The sequence below is a fragment of the Dendrobates tinctorius genome, unplaced genomic scaffold, assembly GCF_039654945.1.
Source record: "Dendrobates tinctorius isolate UK_male_01 unplaced genomic scaffold, ASM3965494v1 ptg000240l, whole genome shotgun sequence".
Lineage (NCBI taxonomy): Eukaryota > Metazoa > Chordata > Amphibia > Anura > Dendrobatidae > Dendrobates > Dendrobates tinctorius.
Genome location: NW_027361907.1, coordinates 1309715 through 1329098, shown reverse-complemented (window position 1 = coordinate 1329098; position 19384 = coordinate 1309715). Strand labels below are relative to the sequence as shown.

Sequence of the window (19384 nt, the reverse complement as noted above, 5' to 3'; positions counted from 1 at the left end):
TCAGAGGTAGACTTGCTGGTGTGTATTCGATCATTGTCTTGCTGCATAACCCAAGTGCACTTCAGCTTAAGTTCAAACAGATGGCCAGACATTCTCCTTCAGGATTTTTTGGTAGACAGCAGAATTCATAGTTACATTTACCACAGTAAGTCTTCCAGGTCCTGAAGGAGCAAAACAGCCCCAGACCATCAAACTATGATCACCATATTTTACTGTTGGTATGGTGTTCCTTTTCTGAAATATTGTATTACTTCTACGCCAGATGTCATGGGACATATACCTTTCAAAAAGTTCAAGTCTTGTCTCATAAGTCCACAAAGTATTTTCCCAAATGTCTTGGCGATCATCAAGATGTATTCTGGCAAAACTGAGACATGGCTTTATGTTCTTACTGCTCAGTAGTGGCCTTCGTATTGTAACTCTGCCATGAAGGCCATTTTTGCCCTGTCTCTTACTTATCGTGGAGTCATGATCATTGACCTTAACTGAGGCAAGTGAGGCCTGCAGTTCTCTGGATGTTGTGGATTATTTTGTGATCTCTCTTGGAATAGTCATCACTGCACTCTTGGGGTAATATTGATTAGCCAACCACTCCTGGAAAAGTTCACCACTATTCCATATTTTCGCCATATGTGGATAATGGCTCTCACTGTGGATTGCTGAAGTCCCAAGGTTTAGAAATGACTTCATAACATTTTCCAGACTGATAGATCTCAATTACTTTGCTTCTTATTTGTTCCAGAAGTTCTTTGGATCGTGGCATGACGTCTAGCTTTCGATGATCTTTTGGTCTACTTCACTTTGTCAGGCAGGTCTCATTTATTTGATTTCTTCATTGAGAACAGGTGTGGCAGCAATCAGGCCTGGGTGTGGCTAAGGAATTTGACCTCAGCTTCCCTAAGATGTGATAAACCATAGTTAATTTATGTGTTAAGGAGGGGAGAATATTTTTTTCACACAGGATTTCTTTTTCCCTTAATAATAAAGACCTTCATTTATTAAGTGCATTTTGTGTTTACTTGTGTTATATTTGTCTAATTTGTTTGGTGATATGAAACATTTAAGTGTGACAAACATGCAAAAAATAGGAAATCAGGAAGGGGCAAACACTTCTTCATGCTACTGTATATTATCAAAGAAGCCATCATCTCCACATATCAGCTCCACTTCCAGCTTGTGCTCCACTGGAGAGGGAGATTCCTGTAACTGCGCATTATGAGAGCTATGTGTAATACTTATGTATGGTATAAGGACTTCAATGGCGTAGGGCAATGACGGCAGAGACACGCTTAGTGAAGCAAGTGATTTATATATAATTGTGCACAATAAACGTGGAAATACGTAACGGGTTCAGAGCACAGACATACAGCAGCACATAGCAAAAGGTTCAGCAAGGATGGTAAGTTATTAAGAGTCACTGGGTACGGAATATAACTGGGTATTGCAGGCAAAGTCCAGAGTATAACAAATGTCCAGCAGGATAATGTTCAGCGGGCACCGGGTAACAGCTACTAACCAGTATAGCAAACAGAAGTCCAGTTGTAGCGAGCCTCTGGTATGATGAGTCCGGTGGAGATCCAGTAAGGGGACCTTCAGTGGGCACAAACACTAACCGGGTACGGTAGCCAGAAGTCCAGCGGTATCCAGAGGTCCAGAGAGGTGAGGTTTCAAGCAGGAAGCAGGGTTGTTCCAGAGTCACAAGATCTGGGAGAGTGGCAGGGCAGGAGCACACCAGGAATCAATATACTCAAGCGATTTGCTTGTGCTTAGGGGCGGGTTTTTATGCAGCTGGGGAGGAAGTGATGTAAACGAAAACTCCATCTTAACTAAGGGCAGCTAAGAGGAAGTGATGCGACAGGACCGAAAACTCCATCTTAACCAAGGGCAAAAGTTCATTCAAAACAGACCGGAAAGTCCTAGGATCCTGACAGTACATCCCTCCCAAAAAACGGCCTCAGGACGGAACAGGACCGGGCTTGTCCGGGTACCTCCGATGGAACTGAGCAATCTTCCTAGATGCGTTGATGTTGTCAACGGATTCCCAGGAGTCGTCCTCGGGTGAATAGCCTTGCCAGCGAACCAGGTATTGCAGCCGTCGCCGATGGAGACGGGAGTCGAGAATGGCCTCAACGACAAATTCTTCTTGGCCATCTACCATCACCGGGGGAGGAGGTGGTACAACACGTCCCTGAAAGGTATTAGGAGTTACTGGTTTGAGCAGAGAAACATGAAAGACCGGGTGTACCTTCATAGTCCGTGGTAACTTCAGCCGACAGGCCACGGAGTTCACAATCCCGGAGATCCTGAATGGGCCGATGTATTTTTGCCCCAGCTTCTGTGAAGGGACACCAAGCTTCAGGTTTTTGGTGGACAACCAAACAGAGTCCCCTACCTGGTACGAGGGTGCCGGTCGCCTGTGAGCGTCTGCCGAGTCCTTGTAACGTCGCTGAGCAGTTGTCAAGGTGTCTTTCAGGACCTCCTGAACTCGTTGCAACTCCGTCACCCTGTCTCCAACCGCGGGTACAGGGACTGCGACCGGTGACCTAGGCAGAATACCTGGATGGTAACCCAGGTTTGCAAAAAAGGGTGTTACCTTCGTGGAACTACTCTGGGTGTTGTTGTAGGAGAATTCTGCCAGAGGAAGGAGCTTCACCCAATCGTCCTTTAGATGGCTCACGTAACATCTCAGGTATTGTTCCAGGGTCTGGTTGGTCCGTTCCGTCTGTCCATTCGTCTGAGGATGGTAGGCAGAAGATAGACACACATTAATTTGGAGTGTAGAACAAAACCCCTTCCAGAACCTAGAGGTGAATTGAACACCTCGGTCAGAGAGGATCTGATCCGGGACCCCGTGTAAACGAAATACGTTCCGTACTACCAGGTCAACAGTCTCTGCGGCCGAGGGGAGGCCAGTACAGGGGATGAAATGGGCGGCTTTGGTCAACCGGTCTACCACTACAAGGATAGTAGTGCTGCCACTTGATGGAGGCAGATCCACAATAAAATCCATGGAGATGGACCCCCAGGGGCGAGACGGCACGGGTAAAGGCTGGAGGAGGCCTGTAGGAGCCATACGAGGGACCTTGCACCGGGCACAGATCACACATGATGTGACGTAGTCTTTCACGTCTTTCATACAGGTAGGCCACCAGAAGAACCGGGTCAAGAACTCCTGAGTTTTTTGTACCCCCCTATGTCCTGCCACCGTGGAGTCATGAACCAATTTAAGGACTCGAAGTCTTACAGCCTCCGGGACATACAGGCGACGTTCTCGTAACCACACACCATTCCGAAGAACAAGTGCCACGTCGCTCGGGGGGGCAGCAAGGAATACATCACCATCATAGGCCTGCTTGATGTCCTTCCATAAGTCCTGGTCCTGGATCACTCCGATGAAGTTGGAATCAGACAACACGGTTTGAGATGATGATGAAGGCATAGGGTCCGAGGTGTGGAGACGGGATAAGGCATCAGCCTTTCCGTTACGGGAACCTGGTCGATATGTGACAACAAAATTAAATTGATTAAGAAAAAGACTCCACCTGGCTTGCCGTGGGGACAGACATCTGGCAGATTTCAGAAATTCCAGGTTGCGGTGATCTGTGAGTACCACCACTTGTTGTGCCACTCCCTGTAAGTGGTGCCGCCATTCTTTGAAAGCAGACACGATCGCCAGCAACTCCTTGTCTGCAACATCATAATTCCTCTCCGCAGGGGACAACCGTCGAGAAAAGAAAGCACATGGGTGCAGTAAAGCTTTGTCCCCAGTTCTCTGGGACAGAACTGCTCCCAGAGCATAATCAGAGGCATCGACTTCTGCAAGGAACGGAAGTGAGGGGTCTGGGTGAATCAGAATTGGTGCTGATGTAAAACAAACCTTGAGATGGTCAAAAGCCTCCTGAGCCTGGACGGACCACACAAACCTTTGACCCTTCTTGGTTAATGCGGTAATAGGGCGGACAATTTCTGAGAAATTACGGATGAAACGCCTGTAGAAGTTGGCAAATCCGACGAATCGTTGCACCTCTTTGATGGTACCCGGTACCGGCCATTCCAGTATTGCTTTTATCTTGCTGGTTTCCATATTTAGACCCTGTGGAGAAATGACATACCCTAGAAATTGAATATTAGTACAATGAAATTCACATTTCTCAAGCTTGATGTATAGGCGGTTATCACGTAGGCGAGCAAGGACCGTCTTGACATGCTCTTGATGTTCCTGTAAAGAATTAGAATAAATCAAAATATCGTCCAGGTAGATGACCATGAACTGGTCCATAATGTCCCTGAATATATCGTTCACCAAGTGTTGGAATGTTGCGGGGGCGTTGCAAAGGCCGAAGGGCATGACTAAATACTCAAAATGTCCGTATCTACACCTGAATGCTGTCTTCCATTCGTCCCCTGGACGGATACGGAGCAGGTTATACGCCCCTCGGAGATCTAACTTGGTGAAAATTGTAGCCTGTTGGACCCTTTCTAATAATTCGGGGATCAGGGGCAATGGGTACCGGTTCCGGATGGTGATCTTGTTGAGCTCCCGGTAATCTATGCAAGGGCGCAGAGTTCCTTCCTTCTTCTTTACAAAGAAGATGGGTGCCCCTGCGGGTGAGGTAGAGGGACGAATGAAACCCTTGGCAAGATTCTCATCAATATATTCTTTTAGGGCGTGTAGTTCAGGGGCCGCCAACGGGTACACATGTCCAAACGGTATCTCCGCTCCGGGTAATAAGTCTATAGGACAATCGTAAGGTCTATGTGGGGGGAGCTGATCAGCATTCTGTTTATTGCAGATGTCAAGAAAGTCATGATAGACCGGGGGCAGAACGGGTACCTGTACATTGTCCTCCATAGCATGCGTTGTTGGAGCCGGTTCAGTTGGTTTTACGGCAGGAGCAGTCTGGGATGGGAAGGAAATCTCTTTTGTCTCCCAGTTGATGACTGGATTGGTAGCCCGAAGCCAGGGGATTCCTAAAATGACTGGAAAATGTGGAGATGAAATTAACATAAAGACAAGGGTCTGCTGCTGACCTGGTTTGATCATACATTCGAGGGGTACAGTCTCTTTATCCACGGGTCCGGAAGTCAATGGGGACCCGTCCACGGTTTCCATGGTAACTGGTGATGCTCTCTGTTGAGACGGGATACCGTGTTTCCTAGCAAAAGAGAGATCCATGAAATTCCCCCCAGCCCCAGAGTCAATCATTGCAGCCGTAGGAATTAGCTGTTTCTTCCATTTTATTTGTATATGGAGCGAGCAGTGGGTGGATCTCCCTTCAGAGTCCTTAGCTGCAGTGGATAGTACTGTGGAGGGAAATACCGCATCCAGGTGGGAACTAGCTTCGGAGGCTTCGGATTCTATGTCGGTATTATCATATTCGGCTACAGCCGCCAAGATCTTATTGGAACGATTAGGACGCCTTGGACAGTCAATAAGGAAATGGTCTGATTTGCCACAATAAAAACATAGCCGTTCACGGAGCCGATGTTCGCGGCGTTCCTGGTTCTCTCGGTTTTGTACAGAGTCCACTTGCATGGGAACCTCCGCAGGCTCTCGTGGTGTCTTAGGAACAGGTTCCCTGGTAGGTGACGGAAAGTCAGGTACCCGGTTAAGTGCTGCCCATCTTTCCTGTCTGCGCTCTGTTAAACGGGTATCAATGCGCACACAGTGTTGAAGGAACAGGTCAAGATCATCGGGTGATTCGGCACGGGCTAACTCATCCTTGATGGCACCGGACAGTCCCTTTTTAAATACCGACAACAACGCATTGTTACCCCAGTCAGTGTCCACCATCAGTCTTTTGAAGTCAGTGACATATTCAATCACAGGCCGCTTGCCTTGCCGTAAAGAAAGGAGAACCGTTTCAGCAGTATTACGGCGGTTCGGATCGTCGAACATCAGTGCCATAGCTGTTAGAAAATCCTCTAAGCAGTTCAACCGCACGTCCCTGGTCTCAATCATCGGGTTAGCCCAGGCCAGGGCACGTGAAGTCAGCATCATGATTATGCATAATACTTTAGATCGATCCGATCGGTAATAGTCAGTATTCACATCAAAGAATAGCATGCACTGATTAATGAAGCCACGGAACTGACTGCGCTCACCATTAAAGCGGAAGGGAGGTAATTTAGGCATACTGGGAGCAAATCCGGGCGAGGTACGGTCGGCCACCTGAGCCTCCACCTTGCCTTGTAGCTCCTGCATAGCTGTACCCAGGAACTGGTGGTTATGATTCAGCCGTCCCTCGATATCTCCAAGCCTGGCGTGCACAGCATCCATGTCCTGCTGTAAGGAGTGGATCATGGAGTATAGCTGATCTAATCGTGCCTCTGACATTGCCCCAGCGAAGTCCTGTAAAAAGGGCTTGAGTATAATGTAATACTTATGTATGGTATAAGGACTTCAATGGCGTAGGGCAATGACGGCAGAGACACGCTTAGTGAAGCAAGTGATTTATATATAATTGTGCACAATAAACGTGGAAATACGTAACGGGTTCAGAGCACAGACATACAGCAGCACATAGCAAAAGGTTCAGCAAGGATGGTAAGTTATTAAGAGTCACTGGGTACGGAATATAACTGGGTATTGCAGGCAAAGTCCAGAGTATAACAAATGTCCAGCAGGATAATGTTCAGCGGGCACCGGGTAACAGCTACTAACCAGTATAGCAAACAGAAGTCCAGTTGTAGCGAGCCTCTGGTATGATGAGTCCGGTGGAGATCCAGTAAGGGGACCTTCAGTGGGCACAAACACTAACCGGGTACGGTAGCCAGAAGTCCAGCGGTATCCAGAGGTCCAGAGAGGTGAGGTTTCAAGCAGGAAGCAGGGTTGTTCCAGAGTCACAAGATCTGGGAGAGTGGCAGGGCAGGAGCACACCAGGAATCAATATACTCAAGCGATTTGCTTGTGCTTAGGGGCGGGTTTTTATGCAGCTGGGGAGGAAGTGATGTAAACGAAAACTCCATCTTAACTAAGGGCAGCTAAGAGGAAGTGATGCGACAGGACCGAAAACTCCATCTTAACCAAGGGCAAAAGTTCATTCAAAACAGACGGGAAAGTCCTAGGATCCTGACACTATGTGTAAAAGGGGTTGGCTGACTTATTTCAAAAGATAAATCAGACCCTTTTTCTACCACATCTGATACATAGATTAAACAGACAAAAAATGTTGTGTTTAACCTCTGAAATTAGCCAGCCCCCTTCATACATGACATAAAAGGGAATCTGTCACCCCATTTTTCGAGTATCAGGTGCCGGCACCGCCATCAGGGGATTATCTACAGCATTCTGTAATGCTGTAGATAAGCCCCTGATGTAACCTGAAATATAAGAAAATGAGTTAGATTATACTCACCGGGGGCGGTCCGGTCTTGGTCCAATGGGTGTTGCGGTCCGGCAACTCCCATCTTCTAACGGTGACGTCCTCTTCTTTGCTGCCTGTCATGGCTCCTGTGCAGGCGCACTGCTCTTCCCTGTTGAGGGCAGAGCAGAAAACTGCAGTGCGCAGGCGCCGGACCTCGCCTGGCACCTGCGTACTGCAGGACTCTGCTCTGCCCTCAACAGGGCAGAGCAGTGTGCCTGCACAGGAACCAAGGCAGGCAGCAAAGAAGAGGACATCACTGTTAGAAGATGGGAGGCGCTGGACCAGACTGCGACACCCATCGGACCAAAACAGGACCAGGACCGCCCCGGGATGAGTATAATATCTCATTTTTCTTATCTTTCAGGTTACATCGGGGGCTTATCTACAGCATTACAGAATGCTGTAGATAAGCACCTGATGGCGGTGCTGACACCTGATACTCGAAAAATGGGGTGACAGATTGCCTTTAAATGCATGTTAAGCACAAGCTGAGATTGAAAATGTAGTGATCCAGTATTGCACTAATATGTGGTGATCAAGGCACCTTTTTATATTAGAAGCACATCTCAACTAAATTCCTTTTTGTTTTCAGCTCCTTTAATTACTGCCAATTTTTTCTCCAATTTTTTTCGGGCGTAGAAATGGTCTAATGCACTTTTATTGCACTACAATATTAAAACCAAAGTATAAAGGAAAAACGATTTCATATTTCACTAGTATCATAACTTATATTATATAACTTACTTTTCAAGGCAAAGAGAAGATTCTGAGACAATACATCTTTATTTTTCTCAATTGCTCCGGAAATGTCATACGTTACCTAGGGGAGAATCATGTGACAAGTAAAATATCAAGTTTTCTTATTAACCCAAATATATTTAAGATAATTAGAAAAAAGAAAATAGTAATGTCAACATGTGCACTTTTCATATAATTATCCATGTTCATATGAACTATTCTTAAGGGAACAATTACAGTAATTGCCTTTTAGCAATGCTTACATGGAATTACCATAGCCAGTATGGCTTAAAATGATATTTTACATATCCCTTAATTTACTATTAATGATATCCTCAAAGAGGCTTCATGGTTGCCTCCTGTACAAATTTTCCTTAGAGTTCATTTTGAAGTTTAAGCAGCTTAAAGACATAAAACCTTTCTCACGATACTAAAAGGGCATATACAGAATTATATATCACATTCTGCAAAATTGTTTGCATTTGGTGAAATAGTGCACATTTTTCTTTAGAGAATAAGAAAATAATTGACATGAATGTATACAGTTTCAGAGATATGAACCAATGTCATTAGAGCTAATTTTATGGTCTTTACCAAAGGGAAGTATAGTACAGGATTCTCTGGGAATGTGTGCTTTGGTTGCTCTGCATTATTACCCTGCGGGCCACTCCCCAAACAACTAGCACTAATTAAAAAAGCCCATATCTCTGGAAACATATCATGGATTTAAAGAATAGAAAAAAAATACTCAAGTAGCAGCAGGGATAAAATGAGAGCAAAAACTGGTCACTTTTGATCCGGTGACAGGTCATTTTCAAAAGAAACCAAGCTGTGCCTGAGAACGGCCATTACATAGTGAACTGAGATATGTTGTTCCGGCTATGAACATTGTTCACATCTAGCACCACAGGAGTTGCAAGCAGCTGAATGGGCAAAAATCACAGTAATTAAAGATAAACCATCATCTATCCTGTCGTATCCATTTTAATTAATACTTTTAGTCACTGTGAGACAACAATTCACAATTGTCAATTGGTTATGAACATCAGGTTCATGGGCAGTAACGTGGCTAAAGGGCATGTCACACTAAGAGATATCGCTAGCAATATCGCTATAACTTGTGACGTTATAGCGATATTGCTAGCGATATCTCTGTGTGTGATAATTAACTACGACCGGCTCCCCCGCTGGTAATCGCTGATCGAGCGAGAACGTTCAGGACTGTTTCTCGTCGTCAGCTTCCTGTGGCGCTTCCTGCTGTGACGACGAGCGACGCGTGGAGCCGGGCGGGAGGACGCAGGATCGCCTGGTGTGACAGGTAAGTAGCGATCCGTGTCCCCAGCGATGTCGCTAGTGAGATCTGCCTATGTGGCAGCTCACTAGCGACCACTTAGCGATGTACCAGCGATCCTGACCGCGTCATATCGCTGGTCGGGATCGCTGGTACATCGCTAAGTGTGACAGTACCTTTAGTGGTAAACATTGTAGCCTTGCAGCGCTGGGGTCCTGTGCTCAAATCACATCAAGAACATCATCTGGAAGGAGCTGGTATGTTCTCCCCGTGTTTACGTGGGTTTGCTCCGGGTTCTCTGGTTTCCTCCCACACTCCAAAAGTCATACTGATAGGGAATTTAGATTGTGAGCCTCCTTGGGGATAGCGATGATAATGTATGTAAAGCTCTGCAGACTATGATAGCGCTATATAAAAAAAGCATAATAAATAAAATAAATCAGATTTGTGAGGGTCTGAACCCAGTACCCCCAGCAAACTATTATTGATAACATATTAACCCCTTTGCAACATGCGCTGTACTAGTACTGCACTGTGGGAGGTGCGTTTGCACAAACCGTAGTACTTGTATGGCTCACCGATCACGAGGGCGCCGCGGCGATCGGGTGAGTGTGTCAGCTGTATATGTATATGACAGCTGACACCCCGCAGCAATGTCCATGAATGGTGGTAGCACCGATCGTGGGCACTTAACCCCTCTGATGCCAGTAGTGACAGCGGCATAGAGAAGCATTACGCAGAGAGGGGGATCCCTACGCAATTCCATCAGGACAACGCAATGCGATTGAGTTGTCCTTTTGGTCTCCATGGAGACCTCTCCTCCTACATGGCAGCAGGGTCCTTCGGGGTCCTGCAGTTAAGGTGGCTTGTGAGTGCCTGCTGAGCTGGTATGCCTCCTTATCTACCTGACAGATGGCTGATCTAATGCTCTGAAGTGCAGAGTATCAAATCAGCAATCTGATGTTATATAGTAATGTCCCATACTGGGACAATGTAAAAAAGTTAAAAAAATTACAAAGTGTAAAATATTTTTCTAAAAATCCATAAATAAAAAAAAGAAATAAATATTTTTCCAATAAATAAATTTATGTAAATTTAAACAACAATAAAAGTACACATATTTGGTATTGCCACGTCCGTAACGACCTGCTCTATAAAACTTCCCTCTAGTTAACCCCTTCGGTGAACACCATAAAAAATAAATAAAAAAAGAGGCAAAAAACAATGTTTTATCATCATACCACTGAACAAAAAGTGAAATAAAACGTGATCAAAAAGACAGATGTAAATAAAAATGGTACCACTAAAAACATCATCTTGTTCTGCAAAAAACAAGCTGCCACACAGCTCCATCAGCAGAAAAATAAAGAAAAATCTCTCAGAATAAAGCGATGCAAAAATAATTATTTTATCTATAAATTAGTTTTTATTGTATAAAAGCGCCAAAACATAAAAAAACTATATAAATGAGGTATTACTGTAATCGTACTGACCCAAAGAATTAAGCTGCCTTACCAATTTTACTACATGCGGAATAGTATAAAAAAAAGCAATTCCTGAATTGCTGTTTTTTGTTCATTCTGCCTCCCAAAAATTGGAATAGAAAGCAATCAAAAAATGTCATGTGCCTGAAAATGGTACCAATAGAAACGTCAGCTCGTCCTGCAAAAAAGCAAGCCCACACATGACTGTCGGCCGAAATATGAAAAAATTATAGCTCTCAAAATATGGTGACGCAAAAACTAGTTTTCGCAATAAAAAGTTTCTTTTAGTGTGTGACAGAAGCCAAACATATAAACCCGATATAAATCTGGTATCGCTGTAATCACTCCGACCTGAAGAATAAAGTCACCTAATCACTTATACGAGTGGGGAATGGCTCGGGACACATTTATCCTGTGCTCTGCGCTGAGTGCTTACTCCTGGGTTTCCGTGTAAGTCTCTGAAATATGTGATTGAGACAGAACCCCCGGTGGAAAATTCCCTATAATGAGGCAGATGGAGGCACTGTGGATGCAGTCTGACCTGTGATCCAGCGGTGACTGTCTTTTTAGGATTGCATAAAAGTGCCGTAGGCCACAGTTTTGTGCACGTCTTAAAAGAAGGACACCGTGGAACAGTGGCCAGATGGAGTCCAGAGTAACTCTGCTGCCTCATTATAGTGAATAGATTCCTCGGGGGGTTTCATCTGAATCACGTCACTCAGAGATTTATTTGGATTCCCCAAAGTGGTCAGCGTAGAGCACTGGATAAATGTGATCCCAAACATTATGTAAAATGATCCCAATAAAAGCTTCCACTTAATCCACAAAAAAAGCAAGTCCCCTCAGATCTGTCATCTGTTAATGGAAACATAGGGGGCTTCCACATTACTGGTAGCACAAAGGCACTGGAAAAGCAAAATGGCTCCTCACCTGCCAAAAGAAATTCAGCAAATTATCCTCTCCAAAATCCAAATGCCCCTCTCTTCTGAGCCCCAGAGTGCCTAAAAAACATTTAGCGCCCACATGTTTGGCATTTCTGCAGTGACGAGAGCCTGCCTAATTTACAGGTGCGTGTCTCCAGAAGCATGAGTTGGGCATAATGTACTGGTCCATACAACGGCAGTTTGCAATTTTAACTCAGCAACATCCACTGCTACCTGTTTCTGGAAAACACTCATGGAGTCAAAATCATCACTACATCTGTAGATAAATCCCAAAGGGTTTAGAATTTTCAAAATGGGGTCACTTGAAGGGGAATTTTGCTTTTCTAGCAATTAGGGCATCTAAATGTGGAATCCACAAACAAGTCAAGGAAAATCTGCTCTTCAGGAGGCAAATAGCACTCTGTCCCTCCCGAGTCACTCCATATGTCAAAGTAGTACTGTACAGCCACATATGGGGTATTTCTACATTTAGCATAAATTGTGGGACAAATTTTGGTGCCATTGTTACCCATTTTCCAGTATGAAATGAAAAACTTGGGGCTAACACACAATCTTAGTGGTAAAAATGTAAATGATTTTTCTTCACTGCCCAATGGTATAAAAGTCTGTGACACACCTGTGGTGTCAATAAAATCACTGCACCCCTCGATAAATTCATTGAGAGGTTTAATTGGTAAAATGCGGTTACTTATGGGGGTTCTGCTGCTCTGGCACCTCAGGGGCTTTGTCAATGTAACATGGCACCCTCAAACAAGTGCAGCAAAATCTGCACTGTAATATGGCGCTACTTCCTTTCTGAGCTTTGCACTGTGCCTGAAAAGTAGTTTTCGATCACATATGGGGTATCAGTGAACTCAGGAGAAATTGCTCAACAAACTTTGGGGTCCATTTTCTCCTTTTGCTCTTGTGAAAATACAAAATTTGTAGCTAAAAAAGATTTTTGTGGGAAAAATGTGATTTCTTTATTTTCATGGCTTAAGGTTATAAACTTTTGTGAAGCACTTGGGGGTTCAAGGTGCTCAAAACACATCTAGATAAGGTCCAAAAGGGATGTAGCTTCCAAAATGGTGTCACTTGTGGAGGGTTCCCACTGTTTAGGCACATCAGGGGTTCTTCAAATGCAACATGGCGTCCACTAATTATTCCATCAATTTATGCATTCAAAAACTCAAATGGCGCCCCTTCCCTTCCAAGCTCTGCCGTGCACACAAACAGTTATTTTCCTTCACATATTGGGTATCGACCTGCTCAGGAGAAATTGCACAACAAAATGTATGGTCCATTTTCTCCTGTTACCTTTGTGAAAGTAAAAAAAACTAGGTCTAAAAGAAAATTTTTGTGAAAGAAAAGTAAATGGGGACAGTGATGTAACAACCTCATGTAATCTCCAAGAACATCAGTGCAGACGCCACTGGAACAGTGCTGGCACCGTAGGTGAGTATCAGTAGTTTTATTTTAATGGGGCCAAACATGAGGAATTGGAAGGAATTGTCCAAGTAGTCGACAACCCCTTTAAGTACTGTATATTCTGTGACTTTGATCAATACTGAATTCTCTCATATAGTCTGCAACATAATATTCTGCGGGCACCTTTGCAAGCATAAAAGCTGGCCACTGTTTGGTCGCTGTATGGCAGTGTAAATGAAAGGTCCACCACAATGTCTCCTTCTAAGCATATGCAGCATGAATTGTTTTGTAACAAATTGTGTTTTGTAGTTTTATTTTCATTACATTAATAATCCTTTAACTATTATGTTCAATTAATTTCAATGGAAAATGAATATTTTGCACAAATTTTATGTTGAAGTTTTATATTTATTAATTAATTGTTTTAGCTCAAACTAGGAGTTAGCATTGTTTTTGTGCCCTCTCAAATTTTAATCAAAGAGTTTAGAATTAAAAAAACAAAAAAAAACAAAGGATTACAATGCAGCTTCTAATCTTATTCTACTTAAATGTTTGCATTTATTATTAATTAAGATTTTTTGTGTGAGAGTCAGCAAAATGTTACAAATGAGGTAGAGATATGGATGGCTTATGCAAATATTGTAAGACAGCAAATCCTTTAAACTTAGGCTCTTGTATATAAAGCAATTAAGCAAATAAAAAATGAAAACAAAAATTAAACAGGATACATGAAACTAAGACATGTCCAAAAGATACCATTAGATTTCTAGTACCTACATGTCATCGTGCAATACTTGTATGATTTTTAATGTTCACATATATTTATGTTTGAAGTGTATTGGAATACACATCCATCAAAAAAACAACACAAATTTCAATTTATGTAGCTGAGCTAGTTTTAACAAATGGTAAAGATAAATTCAGATACCACAAGAAGAAAGTCATCTATGAAAGGCTATGATAACAAATCACTGTAATCCTTGATAATAAAATAGATTTATTTATTTTCTGTAGTGGGTTAGAAGATAGACCGATAATGCTATATTGATAAATCCGGTATATCTTAAATGGCCACTGTGTGGATAGAATTGAAATGAAGAAGAGTGTATTAAGGCAGCTTTATTTTATCTCAGTTATCATGCCTGATATTATTTATGAACCTAGAAAAGATATTCCAAAAGGGATATATGCAGAGTACCAGCATAATAGGACGAAAGTGACTTTTTAAAGCACTCTTTTTCTTTTTTTTCCACAAACAACCAGTTCTAGTTTTGAAACACACAAATTATATTTATATTTCCAAATATTCTTAAAAAAATGTATATTTTTTCATCTTAACCCCTTTCTGACCTTAGACATACTATTCCGTCCATGTGCACTGGGACTTAATGCCCATGGACGGGATAGTACGTAATAGTGATCAGCTGCGCTCATGGGGGGAGCGCAGCTGATCGCGGCCAGGTGTCAGTTGTTCTGAGGGCCTCCTCCCTGCAGGCCCATGGATCCAAGATGGCCATGGGGTCCTTCCGGGTCCTGCAGGGAGTGGCTTCTCAGTGCCTGCTGAGACCAGGCACCGGCAAGTCACCTGCACTGCCTGTCAGATTGCTGATCTGACACAGTGCTCTGCAAAGTGACCAGCAATATGTGGGCTGTACAGGGAGCCCCCTGAAGGTCAGAATCAGGAGGCACCTGTCTGATGCAGTGAATAAAATCACTCATAAGAGCTCTGCCGCATCCAAACATTTCATCCACAAACAGAATGGGGATGTTAGCTCATAGCAAGTCAGTAATTCAGCTTCATCGCCTCTATGTAGCTCAGCCAATTGAGTTATGCCAGCTTCTAGTCTCCTATGGAGACTATTGAAGCATGGGAAAAGTAAAAAAAAGTGTTTAAATATATAAAAAAATAAAAATAAATAAAAGTTCAAATCACCCCCTTTTCGCCCCAATCAAAATAAAACAATAAAAATAAAATCAAACATACACATATTTGGCATCGCTGCATTCAAAATCTATCAATAAAAGAAAAGGATTAGCCTGATCGCTAAACAGCGTAGCGAGAAAAAAAATTCAAAACGCCAGAAAATAGCGCAATTTTTTTTTTTTAGCAAAGTTTGAAATTTTTTTTCACCACTTAGATGAAAAAAGAACCTAGACATGTTTGGTGTCTATGAACTCATAATGACCTGGAGAATCATAATGGCAGGTCAGTTTTAGCATTTAGTGAACCTAGCAAAAAAGTGAAACAAAAAACCAGTGTGGGATTGCACTTTTTTTTGCAATTTCACCGCACTTGGAATTTTTTTCCCGTTTTCTAGTACATGACATGGTAAACCCAATGGTGTCATTCAAAATTAAAACTTGTCCTGTAAAAAATAAGCCCTCACATGGCCATATTTATAAAAAAAAATACAAAAGTTATGGTTATGGGGAGGAGAGGAGCGAAAAATGAAAGCGCAAAACCGAAAAAAGCTCCGGGGGTTAAGGGGTTAAGAGCATACTGATAGGCTTGCAGAAAATTATCTGTAGGGAACATGTGTGAGCTACATAAATTAGATTATAAGCCCCATTGGGGACAGTAACTGAGACAGTAATCTCCACAAGGAGCAGCAAAATATGTCAGTGTTACATAAGCAACAGAAATGTTAAAAAAAGGAGTTATGTTAGAAATCTTTATGTATCCTATTCTTCTAAGGAATTCAGAGAGTACAATAATTAATATGTTCTGCATTTCCAAAACATGTAACTGTGATAACATCGTATTTAGTTTAGCTCTGGAATAACCAATACTGCATGTCGTTGACCAATGCCTCCAGTGTATTCTAAGAAATACTTAAAAATAACTTAGCTGCAAAACAAGACAAGGTTGAACAGTACCAGTCTGGAATTTACCATGTGATTGTCACAAGGATCCAAGAAATATTAATTAACAGTGCGTGCACAAGAAAACAATATCCTTGAAGTCAGTCATTTGCTGAAAGTTAAAATAAAACCACAGTGAAAACTATTCACGGGCCTATTCTAAAAGAATTTCATATTGGAAAACAATTTTCCACACCTTGCATACAAGCAATTGTTTGATAGAATTTTTAATTCATTAGCTTAATAACATTGGAAATGCATGTTAGTAGCTAATTCTTGTTTTTGTATAATTTTGTCTTCAAACACAGCAATTTGTTATGGCAAGGAATAGGCTGCCCTACCCTTGCCATCAAATGGCACCCTATTTTAAAGATGCCCACAGTCCTTACATAACAGGTGACCCAATGTTCATTTTGGTGACAGTCATTTATCCCAACTTCCTCATACATGTTAATGCCCAGCTAAGCATTCATTGCCATTTCTTTGTGTGGCTCCGATATTACTCCCCAGCAACATGCCCGCTGTCTTGGCGTCATACTTGATTCCGAGCTTTCCTTTGCCACCCACATTCGATCACTGGCTCGCTCTTGTCATCTGCACCTCAAAAACATTTCTAGAATTCGACCTTTTCTTACTTTTGAGTCTGCAAAAACTCTTACTGTTTCTCTTATTCATTCTCGCCTCGACTATTGTAACTCTCTTCTAATCGGTCTCCCTCTTACCAAACTCTCCCCTCTCCAATCTGTCTTGAATGCTGCAGCCAGGATCATATTCCTCACCAATTGTTACACCGATGCCTCTACCTTGTGCCAGTCATTACACTGGCTACCCATCCACTCCAGAATTCAGTATAAACTTATTACCCTCACCCACAAAGCCCTCCACGGCTCAGCACCACCCTACATCTCCTCACTTGTTTCAGTATACCACCCTACCTGCGCCCTCCGTTCTGCTGATGACCTGAGATTAGCATCCTCAATAATCAGAACCTCCCACTCCCGTCTCCAAGACTTTACACGTGCTGCGCCAATTCTTTGGAATGCACTTCCCAGGTCAATACGATTAGTCCCCAATCCCCACAATTTTAAGTGTGCCCTGAAAACGCATTTATTCTGACTGGCCTACCGCCTCAACATTTTAGCCTAGTCTATCCCTGTGTGGCACAGCCAAAAGATTTACCATAACTAGGTTCCCCGCATCATGTTCCCACATGCTTTATGCATCCATTAGCCCTCTGTGTCTGTACTGTTACACACTTAACATTATGGCTGGTCCATGCAATCAGGGCATCTGCTACCACCCACCTTTCGTGTCTCCCTTTTTTTTCCTCATAGATTGTAAGCTTGCGAGCAGGGCCCTCATTCCTCTTGGTATTTGTTATAATCTATGTGATTATTGTTATGCTGTAATGTCTATTGTCTGTACAAATCCCCTCCGAAATGTAAAGTGCTGCGGAATATGTCAACGCTATAGAAATAAAATTTATTGTTATTATTATTCATGTGTCCTCTACTGGGAGAATGAAGTATGTCTGCAGAACAAAAGGTTTGGGCAATTAAATTTGAACCGCCAGTGCCTTATGGTCCCAAATATTAGTCGGATGCTAAAGACATTAGCTATTCAGATGATCCCTCAAAAAACAGAAGGCTTTGCTAAGTTTTATTATTATTATTACTATTATTATAATTTATATATATAGCACCATTGATTCCATGGTGCTGTACATGAGAAGGGGTTACATACAAATTACAGATATCACTTACAGTAAACAAACTAACAATGACAGACTGATACAGAGTGGAGAGAGGACCCTGCCCTTTCGGGCTTACACGTTACAGGATGGTGGGGAAGGAGACAGTAGGTTGGTGGGTTGCAGCAGTTCCGGTGTTGGTTGAGGTGATATCACCGGTAGTGGTGAGAGAGAAGGAGGTAGCGGGGTCATTGCAGGCTGTAGGCTTTCTTGAAGAGGTGGGTTTTCAGGTTCCGTCTGAAGGATCCAAATGTGGTTGATAGTCGGACTTATTGGGTCAAAGAATTCCAGTGAATAGGGGCTATTCGGGAGAAGTCTTGGCGGCAGTTGGGTGAGGAGCGAATAAGTGTGGAGGAGAGAAGGAGGTCTTGGGAGGACCGGAGATTACGTGAGGGAAGGTATCGGGAGATTAGTTCAGAAACATATGGGGAGACAGGTTATAGATGGCCTTGTAGGTCAGAATTAGTCATTTGAACTGGATACGCTGAGGGAATGGGAGCCAGTGAAGATATTTGCAGAGGGGAGAAGCGGAGGAGTAGCGAGGAGAGAGATGAATTAGTTAGGTGGCAGAGTTAAGGATGGACTGGAGAGGTGCGAGGGTGTTAGCAGGGAGACCACAGAAAAGGATGTTGCAGTAGTTGAGGCGGGAGATGACGAGGGCATGCACAAGCATTTTAGTAGATTGAGGGTTGAGGAAAGGACGGATTCTGGAAATATTTTTGAGCTGGAGGCAACAGGAGGTAGAAAGAGCTTGGATGTGTGGTTTGAAGGACAGGGAAGAGTCAAAGGTTACTCTGAGGCAGTGGACTTCTGGTACTGGGGAAAGTGTGATGTCATTAATTGTTATAGCTAGGTCGGGTAAAGAAGATCTGTGAGATGGAGGAAAGATGATGAGTTCAGATTTGTCTACATTGAGTTTGAGGATGCGAGAGGAGAAGAAGGAGGATATGGCTGATAGACACTCTGGGATTCTGGACAGCAGAGAGGTGACGTCTGGGCCAGAGAGGTAGATCTGAGTGTCATCAGCATAAAGGTGGTAGTGGAATCCGTGGGACTTTATGAGTTGCCCCAGATCAAGTGTATAGATTGAGAAGAGTAGGGGTCCTAAAACAGAGCCTTGGGGGACTCCAACAGAGAGAGGGTGGGATGAGGAGGTGGTGTGGGAGTGGGAAACACTGAATGTGCGGTTGGAAAGGTAGGAGGTAGATCAAAAAGGGGGGGTAGATCAAAAAGATCTATCGTGATTCGTGATTCATTGAGTACCAATAGAAAATAAAACCTTTTTTGTGTGCTAAGCATTATTTGCACTAAGCATTTGCTGGCACCTTGCACTTTTTTGAAGTCTCAAATAAAATAGGAAACTTTGTTTTCCCTTTTTAAATGAACAAAACCTTGCATTTAGGCATTTATGAGGAGATATACTGAAGATCATTGACCATGTCCTGATATATTATTTTAGGATTTTTTGGCATAAAACTGATATGAGATTTATTGTACAGTATAATGCATTAGAGGCTGAGCTGTACTATTGATCTTCACAC

The 19384-nt window shown here is 43.1% G+C and overlaps 1 protein-coding gene across 5 annotated transcripts in view; it reads right to left on the bottom strand.

Moving 5' to 3' along the window:
* Positions 1 to 19384, bottom strand: part of MYO16 (myosin XVI) — a 783767-nt gene that overhangs the window by 201484 nt on the left and 562899 nt on the right. For all 5 annotated transcript variants that reach the window (XR_012222718.1, XM_073556817.1, XM_073556818.1 and 2 more), the window contains exon 24: positions 8112 to 8187. Coding sequence is in view for 4 of the 5 variants with exons in the window: in XM_073556817.1 (XP_073412918.1) it covers positions 8112 to 8187 (76 nt within the window). In the remaining variant the exon portion in view is untranslated. The remainder of the gene's footprint in view (positions 1 to 8111; positions 8188 to 19384) is intronic.